Source organism: Rutidosis leptorrhynchoides, chromosome 7, assembly GCF_046630445.1.
Source record: "Rutidosis leptorrhynchoides isolate AG116_Rl617_1_P2 chromosome 7, CSIRO_AGI_Rlap_v1, whole genome shotgun sequence".
Taxonomy (NCBI): domain Eukaryota; kingdom Viridiplantae; phylum Streptophyta; class Magnoliopsida; order Asterales; family Asteraceae; genus Rutidosis; species Rutidosis leptorrhynchoides.
In genome coordinates, this window is record NC_092339.1 from 15,624,511 (window position 1) to 15,645,399 (window position 20,889).

The following is a 20,889-nucleotide window of genomic DNA, read 5'->3' on the forward strand; positions in this document are numbered from 1 at the left end:
ACTAATTACAATAACAAATAAGTTGGAGTCCAAAAGTCAGTGCTCAAGATCTAAACATAGTAAAACCCACACCTCGAAATATGTTTCAGATCTGGATTTTACACTCCATGGGTTCCCATATTTGTTTCTTTAATAAGACTTGTAACTTCATGAGTTCATGAATTTGTTTCTTTAACACAAATAAATAGTTGCTTCAATCACGATCTGAAACATCAACCTTCACTGGATACTTGATTTACCGGCTACAATCTGAATTGAATTTTAGGACTGAGAAGAATGTTTATGTTGATTTAGATTGTAAAATGAGGTTGAACAAAAAAAAAGCTGCAGTAGGTTGATGAAGGACTGGTGTCGATTTGGTGATGGGGGATTTGATTTAGGTTGAAGAACTATGTGAAATTAGGGGTTTTTATGATAGAAGAAGAAAAAACAATGACAAAAATACCCTCACATGACATGCACGTGATGAGGGGTAACGGTAGGTTTTGACAGAAAGTAGACGGGGGGACGAGGGATGTACTCTTTTCATAGTTTAGGGACTCGGAATGCACAAAAAAAAGAAAAAGGATCGGGAGTCAAAGTCGATGTTAAGTTCAGGGACAAGGAATGAAATTTTGTCTTTATAAAACCGACACCTTCAATTATAGTTAATGTTTTTAGTCTATTATTTAAATTTAAATTTAAGAATGTGTATTTATAAATGAAAAATGGCTGATAATATTATTATTATGTATCTTACCTTTTATCCAAGAAAAATATACGAGTAATATAATCTTCTTTTAGTCTAACCTAATAATAATAACAATAACAATAATAATAATAATATTGTCCATCTTATTTAATTAGTTCAACTAATTATTTGATAGATTTTTTTATTTTTATCTAATTATAAAACATAACTACTAATAAATGATTAAATATCTATTTTACTCTTGATTATTTATTATTTTATTCTTTTTTATTTCAATACAATATATAAGGAGGATAAAACAATTAATCGAGTATAAAAAAAATTTATTACAAAATTAAATTGAAAACTCATTAAAATAATTCTAAGTAGCAGTCGGTCCTAAAACTCCGAAGTCCAAGAAAGGTAAAAAAAGGGTTTAGGGCGGTTGAAAAAAAAAAAAAAAAAAAGATGGGAAGCGAACAGATGAATAGTAATGGATTTAGGGCAAAAATGGAACACTATATTTACAGTGGTGAAAAGAAGCATGTGATGGCTGGTATGGCTATTATCGGCGTTATATTTGGTGTTCCTTGGTACCTCATGAACCGAGGTACTACTCATTTATTATTAGGGTTTTAAATTTATTTATTCATTTCTCGATCTGATTCGCTATACATGTTTAGCCAATTTCCGTTCTATGATTTTATCAGATAGTATGCTACAAATTTCTCGTTATTAAGGTCGTGGTTGTGAATTAAATAACAACTGTAAATAGGTTAACAATATTGTGCTAATGCTTATATTGGTTTATAAATTTATGCTTATTTGATCATTAGGGATTATATGGTCAAATTTATTTAATGAATAATGAGTATAATGCTAGCAGCAAACCAGTTGATTATTAAATTGTTCATTGTTGAGTGAAAGTACTTATGTTTCCATTGGTCTCTATAACTCTATAGCTAAAGGTCAAGATTTGTAAATCAAAACTTACAACATTGCACTCAATGTTAGTGGCCTGTTTCTTTTAGCGAGAGGTCAGGAGTTCGACTCCGCTGGGCTGCAACATTGCACTCAATGTTATCCCTGACGTGAAGTATCCACCCAGGTCGCCTTTCGCTTAGTGCGGGGGTAGCAGGGAGGGGGTTTTACTGGCCATGCCCTCGGATTGGTCCGGGTTTCCTCCTGGGCTGTAGTTGGGGGCGGGTTATGCAACTGCGAGAGATGAACGCGTGGGTGGTTTAGTCCCCCTGGGTGATTCCAAACTGATGTCCAAAACAAAAACTTACAATCATAGTACATAAAATGTCCTGTTGGTTAAATTTAGCGGAAATTTTCCCATGTATGTACTGGTTGTGAGTGGGTTGAGTTGGATTGTGGTTCATCCCGAATGGGTTAAACCGTTAAACCACAAAAAAAAAATAGTTGATAGGGAAATGTGTTAAACGCCTAGAAAGTCACTCAACGATGCAAAGTGTATATCTAATGTTTATGACTTCCCACCTCGTTATATTTTGAGAAGTTTATATAATAATTACATAGTTTTTACTCATATCGAACAAACAAACTAATCATAACTGATGGACAAAAAACTAATGTTTGCAGGTCATCCTAATCTGACCCAATCTGCTTTAGTGAACAAGTAGTATTGTATACGGGATATGTATTCAGGTTAAAGTATTAAATTGAAAGATGGTTAGTTATACCGATAACTGTACAAAACTATGATGATGTTGTATTCTACCTATATATCTGACACTAGGTTAGTAAATGACTTGAAAAGGATGGCTTATTGTCATTGAGGTACGTTTTAGTTGCCGTTCAATGAATAAAACTGCTATATTCTAAACATTACCGGAACTGAGAATCTTGCGGGTAAGGTTACGAAATCTGGAGTTCAATATTATGACCCAATTAATTTCAAAAACTGTAACAATCTGGTTTCTGAATTAAATGTTTCTTGAAGTTGTAACTTGTGGGTATTAATATACACGCTAGGTGACTTTGACTTATTTAGCCTGTTGTGTTATACGTAATTAGTATTAGTATGTATTTTAGCTTACCATTTGAATCATTATCCAAGGATCCAAGGATTACAATGCGAATAGACCCTTTTTACTTGCATGGTTTGTAATGATCATATATTGTTTTACCTTTTGCTTAACAGATACTACTACTATATATTTAGGTAAGATCTAACTGATGTTTGCTTATTGAAGGTACAAAACAACTATCGCATCAAGACTACTTGGAGAAAGCTGATAGAGCTCGTAACGCACGTCTTCATTCATCTCCACCTGCTTCAAACAAATAATTCCACCAGTCTTTTGCTTCTTCATACTGAGATGGAATGCTACTGTATCATGCTTGTTATAATTTGTTATTACTGTTTAACGAATGAGCAGCAGACAAATTTTTTTTTTTTTTTTTTTTTTTTTTTTTTTTTTTAAATCTGGATATTGAGAGAGAAATAATGGTAGCTCAGTTTTAGATATTGTCAGATGAGTATTTTCCCCAGACACAATCAAAAAGCTATTTGGCTTATTATAATTATAATTCTCCTGAATCTTAAATTTTAATTGTTGAAAAGATTTTTTTTATCCTTGATTTTAACCAATAAATCTCACAACTCAGAATCGTTATATTTTATAACAACTTACAATTGCTTATATGATGTTTTGATTGTTCATATTACATTATCACTTATGAAACAAGTATTCCAAGTTTAAACGTCCTTAAACATGATGAGAGATGAAGACTTGAGAGAATCAACAATCAAAAATAATTTTCACAAATATTGAGTCAGAACCTTCACTTGTAATGCAATGTTTACAATCCGAAATGTCACACACAACCTTCCACAACCACCCTAGTGGGGTTTTCTGGGGCGTTTGTGGGGCCACAACGGGTGTGAGAACGAAATCTTTATGTTATTCACTTTATTTTTTCTCTTTATTTTTCATTGCCGATTATATAGTAAAAAAAAAAAAAAAAATACTAATTTTGGTGGGAAACATTTACCGCTCTACTGATTTGTCACGGCCTTGCCACATCACAACTTTCCAACGCCGCTTAAATTACCCCTATCAGCACTACAAATGGTCTAAGCTACTACCATTGCGAATCAAGAAAGGGTAAAATAGGCTGCCAGAATCAAAATCGTGTAGATAACATCAACCTTGTTTCGAATTGTAATTAATGTAGACAAACAATTATATCACTATCAAATGTACAGCTAAAACAATCCTTTCAAGTAAGATAAATACTTCTATGCCTAGCATACACACCGCTTGCTAAAATGCAGAAAAAAAAAAGAAAAAAAAAATTATGTTCAATTTCTACTGTACTAAATTTAAGACCAACATTAAAAGGGATAAGCGAAGATGCAAGCTTTATGGATTATTATAATTTGATCTTAAAACGAATTTAACCTCTTAAATCAGAAAGTTGAGTCTTATGATGAAAAAGAGTCACCCGCATATGTAAGCAAATATTAATAAATAAGATAAGATAATATCCAAGTGTTATCGATAATCAGTAAGACAACTAATAGTTTCGTCTAACAACATATACTGAACGGTAACCTTGCTTCCGCACGAGTATACCAGTATTAATAATAAATTTGCAGGTTGCAAAGATTTGGAGGCCCTGTACGATTGCATCGCTTAACACCCTAAAGGACGGCCATGTATCAAGTAGCTATAAACTGTAACCTTCAACATTTACAGAGAGAAAAAAACATGTCAAGATACAAAAGATAACCACTAATCTGATCCAGGTACTTCTTGATCATTAGATGAATCTGATGGTTGTGAAGTGGAAGGACCAGATTCAGGTTTCTTAAACTGGACCAAAATCATAGTCATGTTGTCACATCCTTCACCACCAGAAACAGGTGCTAAACACCTGTCGAAAACCTTCTCACAAACCGCTGAGAGTTTACATTCCTGCATTATTCATAGATGCCTTTAGTTCAAGCGTAGAATCAGATAGTTATAGTTATCTATATTCTATAATAAAATACACTGTAGGAGAGTCTTAGAATGTAGTTGTTCAAAGTCGTAATAGATAATCGACTGTTTGAGCATTTGAGATTTTCTGCTTAGTCAATAATTTAATTAATGACCAAAAAGTTGGATGTATTCGAAGATAAGAACAGGTCTCTCGAAATTGAGTTAAAAAGGAGGGCTAATTGGGTAATTTTATTTACTTAAGACTATCATTATTGTTTCAGTTAGTATGGAACTAATCCGAACCAACATACCGAGTAATGATGTGTTATTAGACTTACAGTTTTTAGTTGTTCGCGAACAAAATCCACCAGTTGTTGGCTTGACATGCAATCCCTGAATAATAGAAAAAGTTACATTTATCGTCTTCGACTAAGTCATTTTGGAGAAACACATCAAGAATGTGATACAAAATGTTTAAAATGGTTCTGCACCACCAACTTAATACTGTCGTAGACCAAATGCACATGTCTAAAGTACCAATCAGTTGATGTCTAACAAAACTATTCATGCAATGCTGATAGTGTTATCCTCAAATATATTAGACACATTAACAACGAGATTGTAATCTAGTGACAAATGATATTTATTGTATATCTGACACAATTTTAATGATGTTATCATATAACCTTGCCAAGAATCAGAAACATAAAGGACGGAAAAAAAAATATACCATATCCCATCGCAAGCAATAACAAGAAATTCATCATCCTCGCAAAGCTCAACCTAGGTTGGCGAAGAAATAAAAAAGCAAGTCATGTTATTGGGAGTCAAAATCATAATCATATCGGCAGTAAACATCAAAATTTAAGGTAGCTTGCATTATCCAGAAAAAGTCTAAGCACCCTATGATGCTGCTTCCTTGCTACATATGTTCGGAAAAATTATAATGTAAATGCACATACCGAGTTTATATCAGGATTGGCAGTTAGAATTTGCTTTTCAGGGGGGAGTGTTTTATCTCTTTTCAGTTCCATGTCACCTGAATTATGATAAAACTACAACTGAGAGATGATGATAAGAAAGGTAAAGGCAGCAAAATGTTGTTGGGGAACAGGTCACAAGTCACAAGTCACAACGGATACTCCTTGTAAGGGTCAAAATGGGTTGGGTTAGTGTGTCAAATGTTACTAAAACAAATTATATTATTCCCATAATAATTGTAATTTTAATAATATTAAAAGGGAGGTTCTATGCATCAGAGTTACACTCTAAGCAACTTTCAACCCTTTGGACAGTTTTCTGTTTGGCTTTTGTTTGGTCTTATTAATCTGTTAGATGTAAAACCTAACCCAAAATCAACCCATTTATAACTGAATAGGTAGAATAACCACCTGTAAAGAAAGAGCCATTTTCAGACAAGAAAATAAATAACTACAAATTACCAATAGCTCTGGCTAAGTTTAGACTCCCATTAACTCGGCCAAATTGAATATAGCCACCAGCTTTATATATTCTTTCTCTCTCAACTTGAAGATCAGGCTTGTGGTCTTTAGATAGATCATATGCCTGTGTAAATGGTTAGAAAAATGCATAACACGTAAGTAAAAACTGGGAACGATGCATGGTAACATTGGGGAATGTGTTAAAGACCATCAGAAATTATACATTTGCTTTGATGTTAAATATTTCTAAAATAGTTTGCTCGGTAAAATAGAAGTTCTATAATGATATCCATATAGGTTTATTATTTAAGAACTTACTTATAGGTTTATTATAAGTATTTGCTGTAGACTTTATGATTTTAGATATTTGCTATATAAATAGCACTTTACCTGACCCTTCCGAGATATCACACACCGAGAATCACCAGCATTTGCAACAACAATTTGGTTATCGCGGATGATTGCAACGCAAGCTGTGCTACCACACGTTGGTCCATCATAATTGGAGTGTGGTCCCTGCATCAATTATCGAAATAGAACTTTTTTAGAACCCTGGATGCAACACTACACCAAATTACCAATAATATGATAATTAATAGTAGTTCCTTCCCAGGTATGATCAACGGTTTGAGAATATCGCTTTCATGTTTTCATAAAATGTCAACGGACATAAGGGGTTGTTTGAATGTATGTTTGAACTGATTGTTTGGCTTTAAGTCACAATAATTAGTATTACTATTTGTGTAGAATACATAAAAATATCAATATCAATCAATATTTTATCAACAAATCATTTGATCGAATATTCATTTTAAGAGCACACATCCAAACACCCTGTCAGTGGTTGGTAAATAAAGGCGATACTGAAGAAGTAAGACAAAACAATTAAGTACATTGCAAACACGAATGTACCTCCTCAGAGGACCAATTATCTTCTAGAGCTTTTAAATTGCCACTCCTGGGTGACCAAATTAGTCCTTCGATCATGCTGCCAAATTGATCCATTTTGTTCCCCAAAATAGCTAACTCTCTCCAGCCACGTTGTCCACACATCATCTCATCCATTCTAAATCAGTAAACAAATTTGTTCAGATAATAGACCAAACGGGTAACATCTTTTTCAACACACTATATATCTACTGAAATTGAGAAAAGATAATACACCCAACAAAAAAACAGTAGTTAATAGAACTTCCAACAGGTAGTTTTTCTTTACCCTTAAATATCCACTTTTGTTACAGCCAGTATTAAAACCGTGTAATTAACTGCCTGAATAATGAAGCAGAATACGTCTATTCAACCATTAAGAACTAATTATTGCAACTTCGGATAATCAGTTCCAGGAGGCAAAGTAAAACACTAATCTAATATATCACTAAGTTGATAATTGGATCGATGATATATAAGAGTAACCTGAGAAAAGATTTCTGGGCAGCAGTGCCGATATCACCAGCAGAATAAGCTTCATGTTTGAGCACTTGTTGGTGAAGAAACTTGGCACAGAACTTAGAAACTGCTTGACCTGCAAGTTAAAAAGCTTAGTGAGGATAGCCCAGTCAGCATAACTCGTTACAGATGTTTAGCAGCATTAATATCCTTTCTCAAAGCTTAAAATTTTTAGATGAAATTATTTATCTGAATGATACCCTGATAATTCAACCATATACCTGGTGAAGCAGATATTGTTTCAATGCATTATGTACTCTGTAATCTGGATGGTTCCCCTGTGTTAGTTATATTGACGTTTTTATAGAGCTTATTCTATCATTATTACCTTTCATAATTATTTATTAATTACTGTGAGTTTATGTTACTAGTGTCTTATTACTGTAAATCCTTTGACACACACGATTTACCATAAAACATTGCAATTGAACCATAGCACAAATTCCAACAAGTTCAATAGCATGTTTAGACTACAATTAATCGTCAAAGATGCTTCCACAACTAGGTTTCATGTTTACAAAAAATAATAGAAGAATAGTCCATCCAATCATAATGACTATAAGATTGACAATAATACCAAACATGTTTAAAAAAAAAGGGACAGCAAGCAAAGACAAAGTAGAGCCTGCGAACTTTATAGTAGGAGATGAAGGGTTGAGACCGGAATTATTAGTATTTGTGAAATACTCAATAAGTGCAAAAAAGTAAAGAAGGTTTATAATGGTATATAGATAAAAGGGATGGCATCGGGTCGGGTTTGGGTCGGATTTAGGTAATTCCGGACCCGGACCCGATTAGGAAACCCCGCCCCAAAACCCGTTGGGTCTCCATATACTTACATACTATCGGGTTTCGGGTTTCCCCACGGGTAAACGGGTATACCCGATTAGTCATTCTTTATTTATTTTTCAATAAGTTACCAAATCAAAATATCGAAAAATAACGTAACTACTTCATGTTTAAAGTATTATAAAATATCACATACAAAAAGTTGATTGAAAAGTTTCTAAAATACTCAAATACACAAAATATATATAAAATATCACATCTTGTTAACTTGTTGTACATGATTATATTGAATAAAATTATACTCGTTTTTAAAACAAATAAGAGAAATCTTTCATACATTAACAATATAAAACTAATACTAAAATTTAAATAAAAATTAGTATTAAAATTCCTCGGGCCGGGTATACGGGTATGCGGGTCGGGTATACGGGTTTGTACCCAAAAACATACCCGAACCCGAACCCGGAATTTTTTTGTAACCATCCCCATACCCGGCCCATGACCCGACGGACTCGGGTCAGACCCGACCCAATTATAACGGATTTCGGGTTTCCCCATCGGGTACGGGTCATTTTGCTATCCCTATGATAAATAAGTGCTCGTAGCACGGACATAAGGTCAAAAAAGGGAAGTTGAGTTATTGAAGTTAACTTTGTTCCCTGAAAATACCAAACAGCTTTATATAAGGGAGGTGATCCTCACACACCACTCAAAGAAACAAATGCATTTATGTTATGTATATACATGTGCTTACCTCCATGGCCATCGTAGACACCAAAGAAAGATGTTGAATTGTCCAAATCAAGTAAAGCAGCATGCTAGCAAACACCTCAGATAGGCAGATAAAATATTCGTTAAGTAGTATGTCCACATCAAAATAGTAAAACAAAGGCAAAGGCGTCAAATTTAAACCTACTTGATACTTGCACAGACAAATTCCATTTTGACATATAAAGTAATCCCATATTACTTAAATATTTCCTAAAATGTCGAAATAAAATGCATCAAAAAGACCTAATGATTTCAAGAGTCATTGGAATGTCTTTGCAGTCATCCAAAAATGTACACCACATGGTTGAAACTAACATCATCTTTAACTAAGGAAGTTTGTGGATGTGTATTAAACGTTTTGAGTGTTCAGAAAAAGAGATTGTAATTATTATTTCCTAAATAATTCAAGTCAAAATAGTCAGATTCAGCATTACGGGTGAATATTGTTGCAAAAGGAGGACAAATGTCAAATGACCAAACTATCACTAACTCTATCCAATCATCATTGTCCAATTATTAATTCATCTAACTCTACTTGATTTGCAATAATCATTTTATAAAAACACATTCAAACACCCCTAAGGTTATGAGGCCTCAAAAAGAATAAATTAAATAGTTACGCTTATGCAAAACGCTTATAGCTCAAAATCTGATATGAACATCAGAACATCAACTTATACTTCACATAACTAAACTGAACTGTAACCAAGACAAGCCACTTACAGCATCTTCCATCGACGTCCGCCATCCTTGCATGGACGACAATCCATATCTTAGTTTCTCATTCTCACCATTCTCAGATGTCTTATCGGTAATAGGCGTACTTAAGTAAACCCCCATATCTACTAATCAACCTGCATATTAATCCCCAAAACCCTAGAATCATCATCAAAACAATAAATTACACGTACAAAACTCAAATTATACACCGCATCTAATTAAATTGCCTTCATATTTTCAAACCTAATACAATTCTGATGACACCTAATCAAATATTCAAAATAATTGTACGGACTGTATCAAATCTAATATATTATTATCAATAAGAACGAATTACTTATGTTCTGAAACAAATTAGTAAATAGAGCATATATAACGTTCATATACTCTATTTGAAAATAGAGCATATTTTCAAACCTAATACAGTTCTGATGACACACCTAATCAATCAAATATTCAAAATAATTGTACGGACTGTATCAAATCTAATATATTATTATCAATACGAACGAATTACTTATGTTCTAAAACAAATTAGTAAATAGAGCATATATAACGTTCATATCTACATAAAAATTGACGACAGTTGCAGAAACCGACGTCAGATAGATCAATGAATTAAACCACGAAATGATAACCTCAAAATTCAACTGTGATTCAGATCTAAACAGTGTAATAACAAATCGCTAAATACATATTAGTATAGAAACTTACACGAGAAATTTGAGTGTCCGTAGAGTGGTGTGTTCCAGTGGGCGCGCATCAGAGTGTTTGGGTTACAGGATAATAACCGAGGGCAATAAAAAGAGGATTGGATTATGGAAAGTATTGATTGATGAATGTTTTTTGGACAGGTGGAATAAATATTTGGAAATATATGAATTAGATTATTATTGTGAAAATTGTCACTTTCGTGGTTTTTGATTGATTTGAGATTCCTTTGTAAAAAAAATAAAAAAAAATATTGTATTAGATATTGATATTTGATTTTGAATTTTGATGGAGTATTAATTAATTAGATCCCGTAAAACTCAAAAAAGGCATGTAGTTATTATTTATTATATAAATCAATAGCGAATACAATATCATTAAACGGTCATTAAACGGTCATGTACATCAATCTTAACACGGCAACGATTACTAAACATCTCATACATCAAGTAACACACACAACTCACGATATTACGAACTCGATGAACACATTTAAAAAACCCAATTAGGTTACCATCAAAAAATACACCATGGAATATAAAAACTTGGATCAACAAACGTAGCAAGACTTTTAAAATTTAGAATGAGAGGATGAAAAATCTTCATCATCATTGTCTTTTTTTTTCTTCGTATTCTTCAGCAAATCAAACGCCCGAAGACATAAGTTAAATCTATTCTGGTATCTCATATTTTTCAATTGTTTCTCTATGAATGTGATTGAGATGATGCTTATCTAACACTTTCTTATTCTTTTCTTACGGCGAAAACGAACATCCAATTTTTTTGCCAAATCATCCACAAAATTAATAGATTTACCAACATCGGTCCCAATATATCAGGCCCATATCCCATATCAGGCCCGTCACTGTTTTCTAGCCTTACAAATGCGATCATGCGAAGAGTGAAAACTCGTATCATAAGTTGGCCCAAGAATAGAATAGCCACCAAGCGAGGCCCAAATTTTTGATCCAACACTTACAAGAAAGCCCATGGTTTTCTTAAAGTGCATAAGCTCCTATTAGTTGGAGCACAAAGATTACTAATGTTAATCAACGACCAATAAAACTGATTTCAAATACTTTTGAGAGGCAACACTGTTCTCAATTAGGGCTACAACTTTTGTTAAACATCATAGAGAATTGAGTCAAGAAATAGAAGACGAATTGATCAAGAATGGAAACGCTCAAGAAACTGAAATTGAAATAAATAAGATGCTGAAATTGAAGAACTCGGACATAGAACTTTGCAAAGAAATTGACGAGTATAAAGTAAGATGGCTTTCAATTGAACTTATCGCTTATTTGATTGACTAATAATAATATTTCTTCTACAATGATTACAGTCATATGAATCTTAATACTAATATGCAAATAAGACGTACTGTCCTTGACAATTTTGTAAATTTAAATTATATTTCACATGAATATGTTACAAATGAAAATCAATATTAAAGATATCAAATGCTTTACAACTGCATTACCATTTACCAAAATTACTAAGAAAAAAAACACAGTATATGATCAATTGAATACAAATTGAAGGTGAAAACTCATTAATTATTAAGATAATAATTGAAAATGACTTAACATCTGTAATTAAAGTTTCGATGCTACATAAGAAGTGAAAATTCCATACAACAATTCACTGAAAAGGTTCATGCATTCATTGTCCAGCCATATGACTATAGACAAGCTTCCATCTTTGATCGGGCTTGGTAACAGAAAAGCATAACCTTCCATTGGGGCCCCACCTGGTCCCATGAATATTGGTCGACCCCATCCAAAATCGGCATCATGAATCGGGAACCCAACCAGACTTGTTATGGCAAAATTTGGGCGTCCAAATGACGTGGCAATGCGACTATGCATAGTCTCCAGATTAGGTTGTGGTTCCAAATAGTCAATTGCTGACTTTACATAATCGCCATTCATCTTCGTTATGGAGTGATGAATTTTACTCGCAGCATGCCAAGCAGGCTTCGATTGAATATCTCCTGCTAATAATAAAGAAGAGGTTACCAAGACAACATTCCTAAAATAGCCAGGTGGTAGAGGAGGCTGACACCTGTCACGTGCATTAACAGTTATAGACATGTTGGTTTGTCGATCATCTGACAGCCCAAGGGCTTTACAAACACACTTCCAAATATGGCTCATGAGCAATACAATTGAGCTACAATTGATTATGTTGCCATCATCCTTTGATTTTTCTTTGAGCATGTTGAGTTGTTCTCGTGAAAACTTGAAAATTGAGACCATGGGTTCACTTGATGATGGGACCACATGATGTGATGATTTTAGTAGAGTGGGCTGATATTCAACGTGTTCAAAGATAGGTTGTGGTGACTCTTGAGCTAGGAGTAAGGTCCGGTTTATAAATGGTGGTTTGGTGAGGTTATGACCACGAGCCATATCTGACCAGGAGTTCACAAAATGAACATAAGATTCCCCATCCGCAATGTAATGGTGCATCCCAACTCCTAACGACACTCCTCCACATCTAAAGTAAGTTACCTGCTCAAATTTTTACGTATTATATATAACTTGCAATAGTTGTATTGATTGTACTTTAACCAACATTAGGGGCATATAGTCTTTTCTTATTTAAGTATTACGAAGTACTCGTAATAATTTAAGCATGTCCGGATGCTTTAAAGCCGAACAGTTAAAAATAATGTCATTATTTGGCAACTAACTATAGATAATAATACTCCGTAATAATTAAATAAATAAAATGAATAAGGTATTTTCGTTTGAACTACAATGGAAGTGCGAGTGTATTTATTCAGATGTAAGTAGCTTAACCTGGTTATCCAGTTACCGTTTTACCCCTTTCTCAGCCAATCACAAAATATGTTGCTAGTAGAGTGTAAAGCCAATTTAATTATTAAAGGAATGGGTGAAGTAGATGTAGTTACCTGCAAGACAAGTAACGGATAGGTTTTGATTCCAAGAGCGTAATTGATGGTTGAGGTAAGTTTTTGAACCTCAAACGAAGGTAAAAATTCACCCAAATCATCAATCACACAGTCACATTCCGCTTCTACAAATAAGACACCTTGGCCTTGACAATCAATCCCAGTCCGACCGTTTTCGTCTTTATTCACCCGCCCACTAACGGGATAAAACTCAACCAAAACCTTACTCAACGCATCCTTCATAACTTTTGCATCGAAGAAGTCAACGGCACCATTGGGCAGGTAGTAATACACGAACCGTGTATGAACAGGCGGCATATACAAATCGAGGTTAGAGTTCCACAGACTTATCTTCGGTGTCTTCTCTGCCGGAGTCACCATCGTAGATTCTCTTACGACGATCTTCATCTCTTCACTTCTTAACCAATTACTGCAAATAAAGAAAGCTTAAATAATAAATAAATAAATAAATTATTTAATAAAAATTGAATAATGCAGTGGTAAAACATTCTAATCATAAGTTCATAACCATTGATGCATCTCTTCACTTGTATCATATTTATATTAATATGTTATGTAAACAAACTAAATTAACAAAACTAACCAGCCTGTGAAAATGTGTTGAACATCTTAGAGATAAAGTTAGAGTGTGGCTGTTGGAATGATAAAGGAAGTGGTGCAACGGTGATTATATTACTACTCTACTTCATTGGATCACTCGTATGTGATGGAAAACCGTGTGTACTTTTAAAAAATATAAACGCAGCGAAACATATAAATAAACATCTTTTATTAATCATTAAAATAAACATCATTTATTTTATTATAAACTTTCAAGTAAAACATTCACACGATTAACGATCCCAACAAAATCCAATTACACCACTAATAATTGTCCAATAATAAATTCACAAAGTGAAGTTTAGATATACCTTTAGCGAGTGATGTCCACGAGTAGGTTGAAACAAGTGTCCAAAGTAGAACACCTCTACAGATAGTCCACAGAGCACGTCAAGCAATAACCGAAGACTGCTAGATCTCTTAATCACCAAATATCAAAACAAGTAATAACTAAAAGAAAAAAAAACAAACAAAACTCTTTTGTTTATTTTCATCTTTTCTCGACAGCTCACAAATAACCATTAGATATGTGTTATAATTTTATTATTATATTATAAACACGTATAATAAATAATATAATTATTATAATCACAATAATTACACAACTAAAAACAAAAGGCATGAGGATCCTTTTGTTTTCTTTGTTTGGCAACCTTCAACATAAGACCGGAGAGATGCCACCAATATTATTATTATTATGGAGTAATTTTATATGTGGCTGCCTTTTATTTTTTTTGTTCTTCCTCTTTCAAAGTCATAAAAGATATATATATATAGTTTGAGACATTAGCAACAATAATTCATATGCCAACAATAATTCATACGGCAACAATAATTCATACTGAACAACTCTTTTTGTTCGTATATTATTTTGACGTGTTCCCTACTCAAAAATATATGCTCACAGATCAAAACATATTTCCTTCATTTTATCATCTAATAGTCCGTGACCCTTTTTCTTTTTGTAATATTTAATTAAATCATATTTAATTAAACTATAGACTATAGGTTATAATTATATATTAATAATATATAATAATTGGTAATCATAAATATGTATATACCATATATACATATAACCGGATATCTAAGTGCTCATTGTGTGTGACCCCGTAGGCTTGTATATAAGCGGTAGTATAATTTTGTGTTATGGCGTGCACATTAAACCAACAAACTCCCACTTGTGCATGACATAACATCTGGAAAACTATACAGACATATATTTGCGTCTAGCAACACGTCAATGCCTCCGAAAATATACAAGTGTTTGTTTCAGCTAAAACGAACTTTATTAAAATGATTTAATGATTGAGTGTCTGTTGTCCCTTTATTACCGATACCCTGTTGACATGAGACATGAATATAGTCATTCTCATTTGTCAACTAATTCTGTTTCTCGATCTTGAAAATTTGAATGTGATCACCAAGTTAAAATTGATCTACAATCAATATAGCTTGGACACGGCCGTGTAAATATCCATTCACTTTCATCGAGGGGCCCAGTGGTATCATACTCTCGCATAGAGGAATAAATTCCATTGTGATTACATGTGTTCGTCATGTGCTTCACATCATACTCAATGATGGCCTTTATAACTACCTTGTTCAGGATAGTGTTTAACCATATCAAAGTATAATATGTCAAACAATCGGAAACCAACATATACATCTCAGGTCTAAGGACGCAAAGACATAATCATTATGAGATTCACTATTGACGACGATCCATGTAGTGACATCTCATGATTGAGTCATTTCAATATTCATCATCAATGAATACATATGAATTTTGGTCTCAACTAGTTAACTATTCACCATCGGTGAATGAAACCAAACATGACTGATTATGGAGATTTAGAATAATCAACAATTATTCATGGATTAAACATGCTAATATAGAACACAGTAATATAAATGAAAACGACCATACCGAGTATCTCAATTCATTTAGATAAAACTGTTTAATGTTCCAGAGATATCCAAATACTAAATTACAAATGAAAAAGATTAGTAGCTTAACGAAGTCGAATATTACTAGCATGATCATCATGCTGGTTGTGCATCAAGGGCTTCGTGAACGGTTCAGCCACGATATCATCTGTATGAACCTTAAGAATACTAATTTCATTCCCCACAATGACTTCACGAATGTAGTCAAACTTTCGAAGAATGTGTCGGATACTTTTATGTACATGTGATTCTTTCGAAAGTGTTATAACAACCAAACTATCACAATACATCTTTATAGAAGATTTATTGTTGTGTACTACTCTGAGTTTAACAACAAACTTTCTTATCCAGACAATTTTCTGAGCAACATCTCAGGTAACAATGTATTCTGCTTTTGTTGTAGAATGTGCAACAATGCTCTACTTTGAGCTCTTCCAATTAACTATCTCGTCCATCGTGACAAAGACACAACCTGACTGGGATCGAGAATCATCTCGATCAGTTTGGAAACTAGCATATGTATTATGGTTAATACTTAACTCCTTTTCCAAACCATCATAAACCATGAACATATCTTTAGTACTCTGCAAATACTTAAGAATATTTTTAACAACAATCCAATGTTCTTAACCTAGATTTTGTTGATAACGACTCGTCAAACTCAAAAATAACGAGACATCATTTTAGTACATAACATGGCATACATAATGGATCCTATAGCCGAAACATATGGGATACATTTCATTCATCTTATCTCATCATGTGTGATAAGACATTAAGACTTGCTCAAGGTTATGCACTTTTGCACAGGCAATGCTCCAAGGTTGGAGTAATGCATTCTTAATCTCTGCAAGATAAGATATGTACATTAGTTCAAAACAATAAGCCATTTGAATCTATTTCTATAGATCATGATTCCAAGTATATAAGTAGCTTCTCCAAGATCATTTATGAAAAACGTTTTCAAGCCAAGATTTGACATCTTGCAAGTTGAAATTTTATTTTCAATAAGCAATATGTCATCAACATACAAGATCAAGAAGACTACTTTGCTCCCACTAGATTTAATGTAAACACATAGCTCATCTTGGTTTTGAGAAAAACCAAACTCTTTGATATTCTCATCAAACTTAAGATTTTAGCTCCTAAATGCTTGCTTTAATCCATAAATAGATTTTAGAAGCTTGCATACTTTAATAGGATGCTTTGGATTTACAAACCCTTCTGGCTGAACCATATATACGTCCTCGCTTAGATTGCCATTTAGGAAAGCGGTTTTGACATCCATTTGCCATATTTCATAATTATGAAAAGCAACTATGGCAATAAGTATCCTAATGTATAAAACTCGCGATTAGTGGAAAAGTTTCATCATAACCTTTTGCCACGAATTGAGCTTTAAAAGTGTTTACATTACCGTCCATGCTAGTCTTCTCTTTGAAGACTCATTTACACCCCATTGTCTTACAATTGGGTGGAAGATCAATGATTATCTGTCATGGACTGCATATTTGCATTCATAGTATCTCGCCATTTTTAAGATTCGTGATCTTATATGGCCTTACGGTAGCTAGTGGTTTCATAATCCTCTAGGCGAGGTTCATCTGAATTAATCAGATAATAAAACCTCTTATGCCGATTAGAAGTTCTACCAGACCTATGAAGTTCAGGTGCAACACGTTCTGACTCACCAACAATGCGCTCAGATTCAACGTGTGGATTACTAGTGCTTATAGAAGGTATATTACTTTGTGGTTCTTGAATTTCTTCAAGATCTACTTTACTCCCACTAAAGTCTTATAAGAGAAGATCTCCTTTTTTTAAACAATTCAGTAGACCGAGTAGAAAACACTTTGTTTCCAGCTTCGTAGTATAAGTAGTAGCCCATTGTTTCCTTTAGGTATCTTATAAAGTGAAATTTAATACTTCAGGGTTTTAATTTGTTTGAAGTGTCATGCTTCACATACACTTCACAACCCCAGAATTTTAAATAAGACAACTTGGGAATCTTCCCATGCCATACTTCATATGGTGTCTTTTCTACTTTCTTGGTTAGAACCATATTGAGTATGCCTACAGCAGACTCTAATGCATAACCCCAAAAGATGGTGGTAGAGTAGTCAGACTCATCATAGATCAAACCATATCAAGTAAAGTTCGATTCCTCCATTCAGACTCACCATTGAGTAGTAGTGTGTGAGGTGGAGTGAATTGTAAAACAATCCAAGAATTCTACAGGTGGTCCAAAAACTCTTGACTCATATACTTACTTCGTCCATCAGAGTGAAGTGATTTAATGGTCTTTCTAAGCTGATTCTTTACTTCATTTTGAAAGACTTCAAACCTTTCAAAAACTTCATGTTTATGTTTCAGCAAGTAAACATAACCATATCTACTATAACCATCGGTTATTGTAGCGAAGTAAGACTTACCATTTTTAGACATTGTTCTAAAGGGCCACATACATCAATATGTATTAGTCCTAAAAGATATGTAGCTTTTTTCACCTAAATTGAAGAAATGAGCTTTTGTAATCCTTTCACATAAACATTACTCACATACATCAAATGAATCAAAGCCATTTGATTCCAAAAGTCCATAAGAATGGAGTTTTGAAATGCGTTGTTTATATGACCAAGATGACAATGTCATAGATAGGTCTTATTCAAGCGTTGCTTGAATTGCTTGGCGGTACAGGTATACATAGAATTCTCATTTGAAATCACACCATGCATATCAATTTCAAAAATACCATCACTTGGATAGGCATTAAGATAAAAAAAATATTATCCTTAGAAATTGAAATATCAAAGTGCGTAAATGCAAGTTCAAAACCAGCATCTTTCAAATCATATTGCTCCTAATACTAGGAGCATAATAAGATTGTTTTAATAAAACAATAAGACCACTTGGAAGAGTAAGCTCATAGTGACCAATGGTTTCAATCGAAGCTTGATTCCCAATGCCCACTTGCAAATCCAGTGTGCCTTTCTTCAGTCTATTATTTCTTCTCATTCCCTTTATATTGTTACAGGTGTGAAGGCCATAACCGGTTAACAATGATCTAGGAATCACTCGAAGAAGTATATAACTGTATATGAAATATACTTGAGATTTCTAGTCTTACCAGCATTGCCTTTTCTCAGCTCAGATTGATAGATAGAACAGCTTCCTTCTCCAATTGCCAACCTTTCCACAATGGAAACATTCGGCGTCTTTTGTTGGGATTTACTTCTTGGAAGTGGAATATTTTCCTGGCAAATGATTTACCATATCCCTTCCACAAAGTATTCGACTTATTCTTTTTCACCCTTTCATCCTACTTCTCCTACTCATCGAACAACTTCCGATAAGCATTTTGCTGAGCAGCAGGAGCTACGTAAACAGCAGGATCAGATAAGGGTTCTAATTTTGTTCAACTTCCATTCATGCTTGAGTGCAATTCCCTAGTTGTGGTGCCAGTATAGGAAGTTTGAACATTGAGTTTATCCTTATTCAACAAAGAAGAAAGTGTGTTTTGGTTTACGTTTTGATTATTTGACATCTACAACAGATATAAGATTCAATTTAGTATTTTTGATATTGCGCTTTAATAAATTAACTACCCAAGTTTTTATAATTTTTAAAAACAATTAATTTACGAAAGCCTAAGATCCACATAGAGGTTCCATAGCCACATCTGTTGATCAGCTAGCAGTTATGGAGTCTATTGGTAGGTAGCGGGTACCAATTGCATTACAAGTGCAACTCTTAGATCTTTATGGGACCTTGAGATATGTGTAGTCCAACAAACCATTATTATCTATTGACATGTTTGTCTCATCCTTGCCTCGAACTCAGGTCTCACCGTGAATACGATTAAGTCGTCCAATTTGAAAACAGTGGAAATTCACGCTAGTCTCACTAGATCGAAAAATCCACCTCGTGGCTATAATTTAGCCTAGTCTCACTAGATCAGAAAAATAACGAGGAGTGTTTGCAAGCACACTGGATGGCATGACTTAAATTTGACGGGTATTTTTTAAAAAAAATTTGTGTTAATGAATAATGCATGCACACAATATTCGTTACACCTTTTGTTAAAAATCAATTTAACCAATTATATATGTCGATCGTGTATTATGCGTGCAGTTTGTTATTTAATTTCTAGTATAAAAAATAACAAATACACAAACGTGTATCGTTTTAAAACAGTTTTAAAAGATGTCGCCCATATATATTATTTGAGTTTCAAAAATAAATGAGTTTAACTTTTTAAAATCATCAATTTTAATCTTGAAACTAGTTACCGATTTTATTTGATGTTTTCATCAAAAACATTTAGCATATATTATAATCAACAATTATATATAAATGCAAAAATAAAACACAATCATGCATCACACATACATAGCCTAGCCCAAAAATCCTATGCTTGATCCCATGAGCTGACATGGGATCAAGAGGTCAAACTAAGGGTAATATCGTAGCTCCCACTTGATTCAATAACCAAGTGAAAAACTTGACAAACGCCATCGTTGTTAACTTGACCCGTTCGTCATCTTTTAAGTCAAACTTTACATTGCATCTATATCTTCAATCTTCATATTATTACATTTATTTAAAATTGAAAAATACAACTAATCTAATACTTTTATAATTTAGAATAAACATAAATAAATACTATGAAATTGAAAAATAATTGAAATACAACTTTGGCTTCAAAATGGCCTTTCTAATAAAATAAATAATCAACATGACATAATATTGCCCTAATCAACAATCATAACAATCATACATAGGTCGGGGCATTATGGGCTATGTGTGCAATCATAATTTTAATAACTACATTATTAAAACCTACATATAGCTTGTCCATGGTTACAATGCATGTGTACAATCATGGAATACAACAATCAA

The 20,889-nt window shown here is 33.4% G+C and overlaps 3 protein-coding genes across 3 annotated transcripts; 1 reads left to right on the forward strand and 2 right to left on the reverse strand.

The window, feature by feature from the left end:
• The first annotated feature begins 1,076 nt into the window (after positions 1-1,076).
• On the forward strand, positions 1,077-3,229 carry LOC139858867 (uncharacterized). Its single transcript, XM_071847704.1, has 2 exons — positions 1,077-1,280; positions 2,890-3,229. Exons 1-2 carry the CDS (start codon positions 1,139-1,141, stop codon positions 2,982-2,984), a joined length of 237 nt encoding a protein of 78 aa, XP_071703805.1. The 5' UTR covers positions 1,077-1,138; the 3' UTR covers positions 2,985-3,229.
• Positions 3,230-4,149: 920 nt separating this feature from the next.
• On the reverse strand, positions 4,150-10,629 carry LOC139858425 (probable protein phosphatase 2C 60). Its single transcript, XM_071847275.1, has 11 exons — positions 10,506-10,629; positions 9,795-9,925; positions 9,055-9,118; positions 7,479-7,587; positions 6,978-7,131; positions 6,456-6,581; positions 6,066-6,189; positions 5,586-5,662; positions 5,354-5,406; positions 4,962-5,016; positions 4,150-4,617 (listed from the first exon to the last, which is right to left on the reverse strand). The coding sequence occupies exons 2-11, from the start codon at positions 9,909-9,911 to the stop codon at positions 4,435-4,437; spliced, it is 1,062 nt and encodes a 353-aa protein (XP_071703376.1). The 5' UTR covers positions 9,912-9,925; positions 10,506-10,629; the 3' UTR covers positions 4,150-4,434.
• Positions 10,630-12,097: 1,468 nt separating this feature from the next.
• Positions 12,098-13,827, reverse strand: LOC139858968 (shikimate O-hydroxycinnamoyltransferase-like). The gene is made up of 2 exons (XM_071847794.1): positions 13,420-13,827; positions 12,098-13,015 (listed from the first exon to the last, which is right to left on the reverse strand). The coding sequence occupies exons 1-2, from the start codon at positions 13,825-13,827 to the stop codon at positions 12,098-12,100; spliced, it is 1,326 nt and encodes a 441-aa protein (XP_071703895.1).
• Positions 13,828-20,889: the final 7,062 nt, after the last annotated feature.

What these genes read in the sequence shown, in the direction of transcription:
- LOC139858867 (XM_071847704.1), top strand. Translation starts at nt 1,139, where the DNA reads ATGGGAAGCGAACAGATGAATAGTAATGGATTTAGGGCAAAAATGGAA. An exon ending in TTGGTACCTCATGAACCGAG is followed by an intron (nt 1,281 to 2,889) that starts GTACTACTCATT and finishes TGCTTATTGAAG; the next exon opens with GTACAAAACAACTATCGCAT.
- LOC139858425 (XM_071847275.1), bottom strand. Translation starts at nt 9,911, where the DNA reads ATGGGGGTTTACTTAAGTACGCCTATTACCGATAAGACATCTGAGAAT. An exon ending in TGTCTACGATGGCCATGGAG is followed by an intron (nt 7,588 to 9,054) that starts GTAAGCACATGT and finishes TTTAACTTGCAG; the next exon opens with GTCAAGCAGTTTCTAAGTTC. An exon ending in AAACTTAGCCAGAGCTATTG is followed by an intron (nt 5,663 to 6,065) that starts GTAATTTGTAGT and finishes ATCATAATTCAG; the next exon opens with GTGACATGGAACTGAAAAGA.
- LOC139858968 (XM_071847794.1), bottom strand. Translation starts at nt 13,827, where the DNA reads ATGAAGATCGTCGTAAGAGAATCTACGATGGTGACTCCGGCAGAGAAG. An exon ending in ATCCGTTACTTGTCTTGCAG is followed by an intron (nt 13,016 to 13,419) that starts GTAACTACATCT and finishes AAATTTGAGCAG; the next exon opens with GTAACTTACTTTAGATGTGG.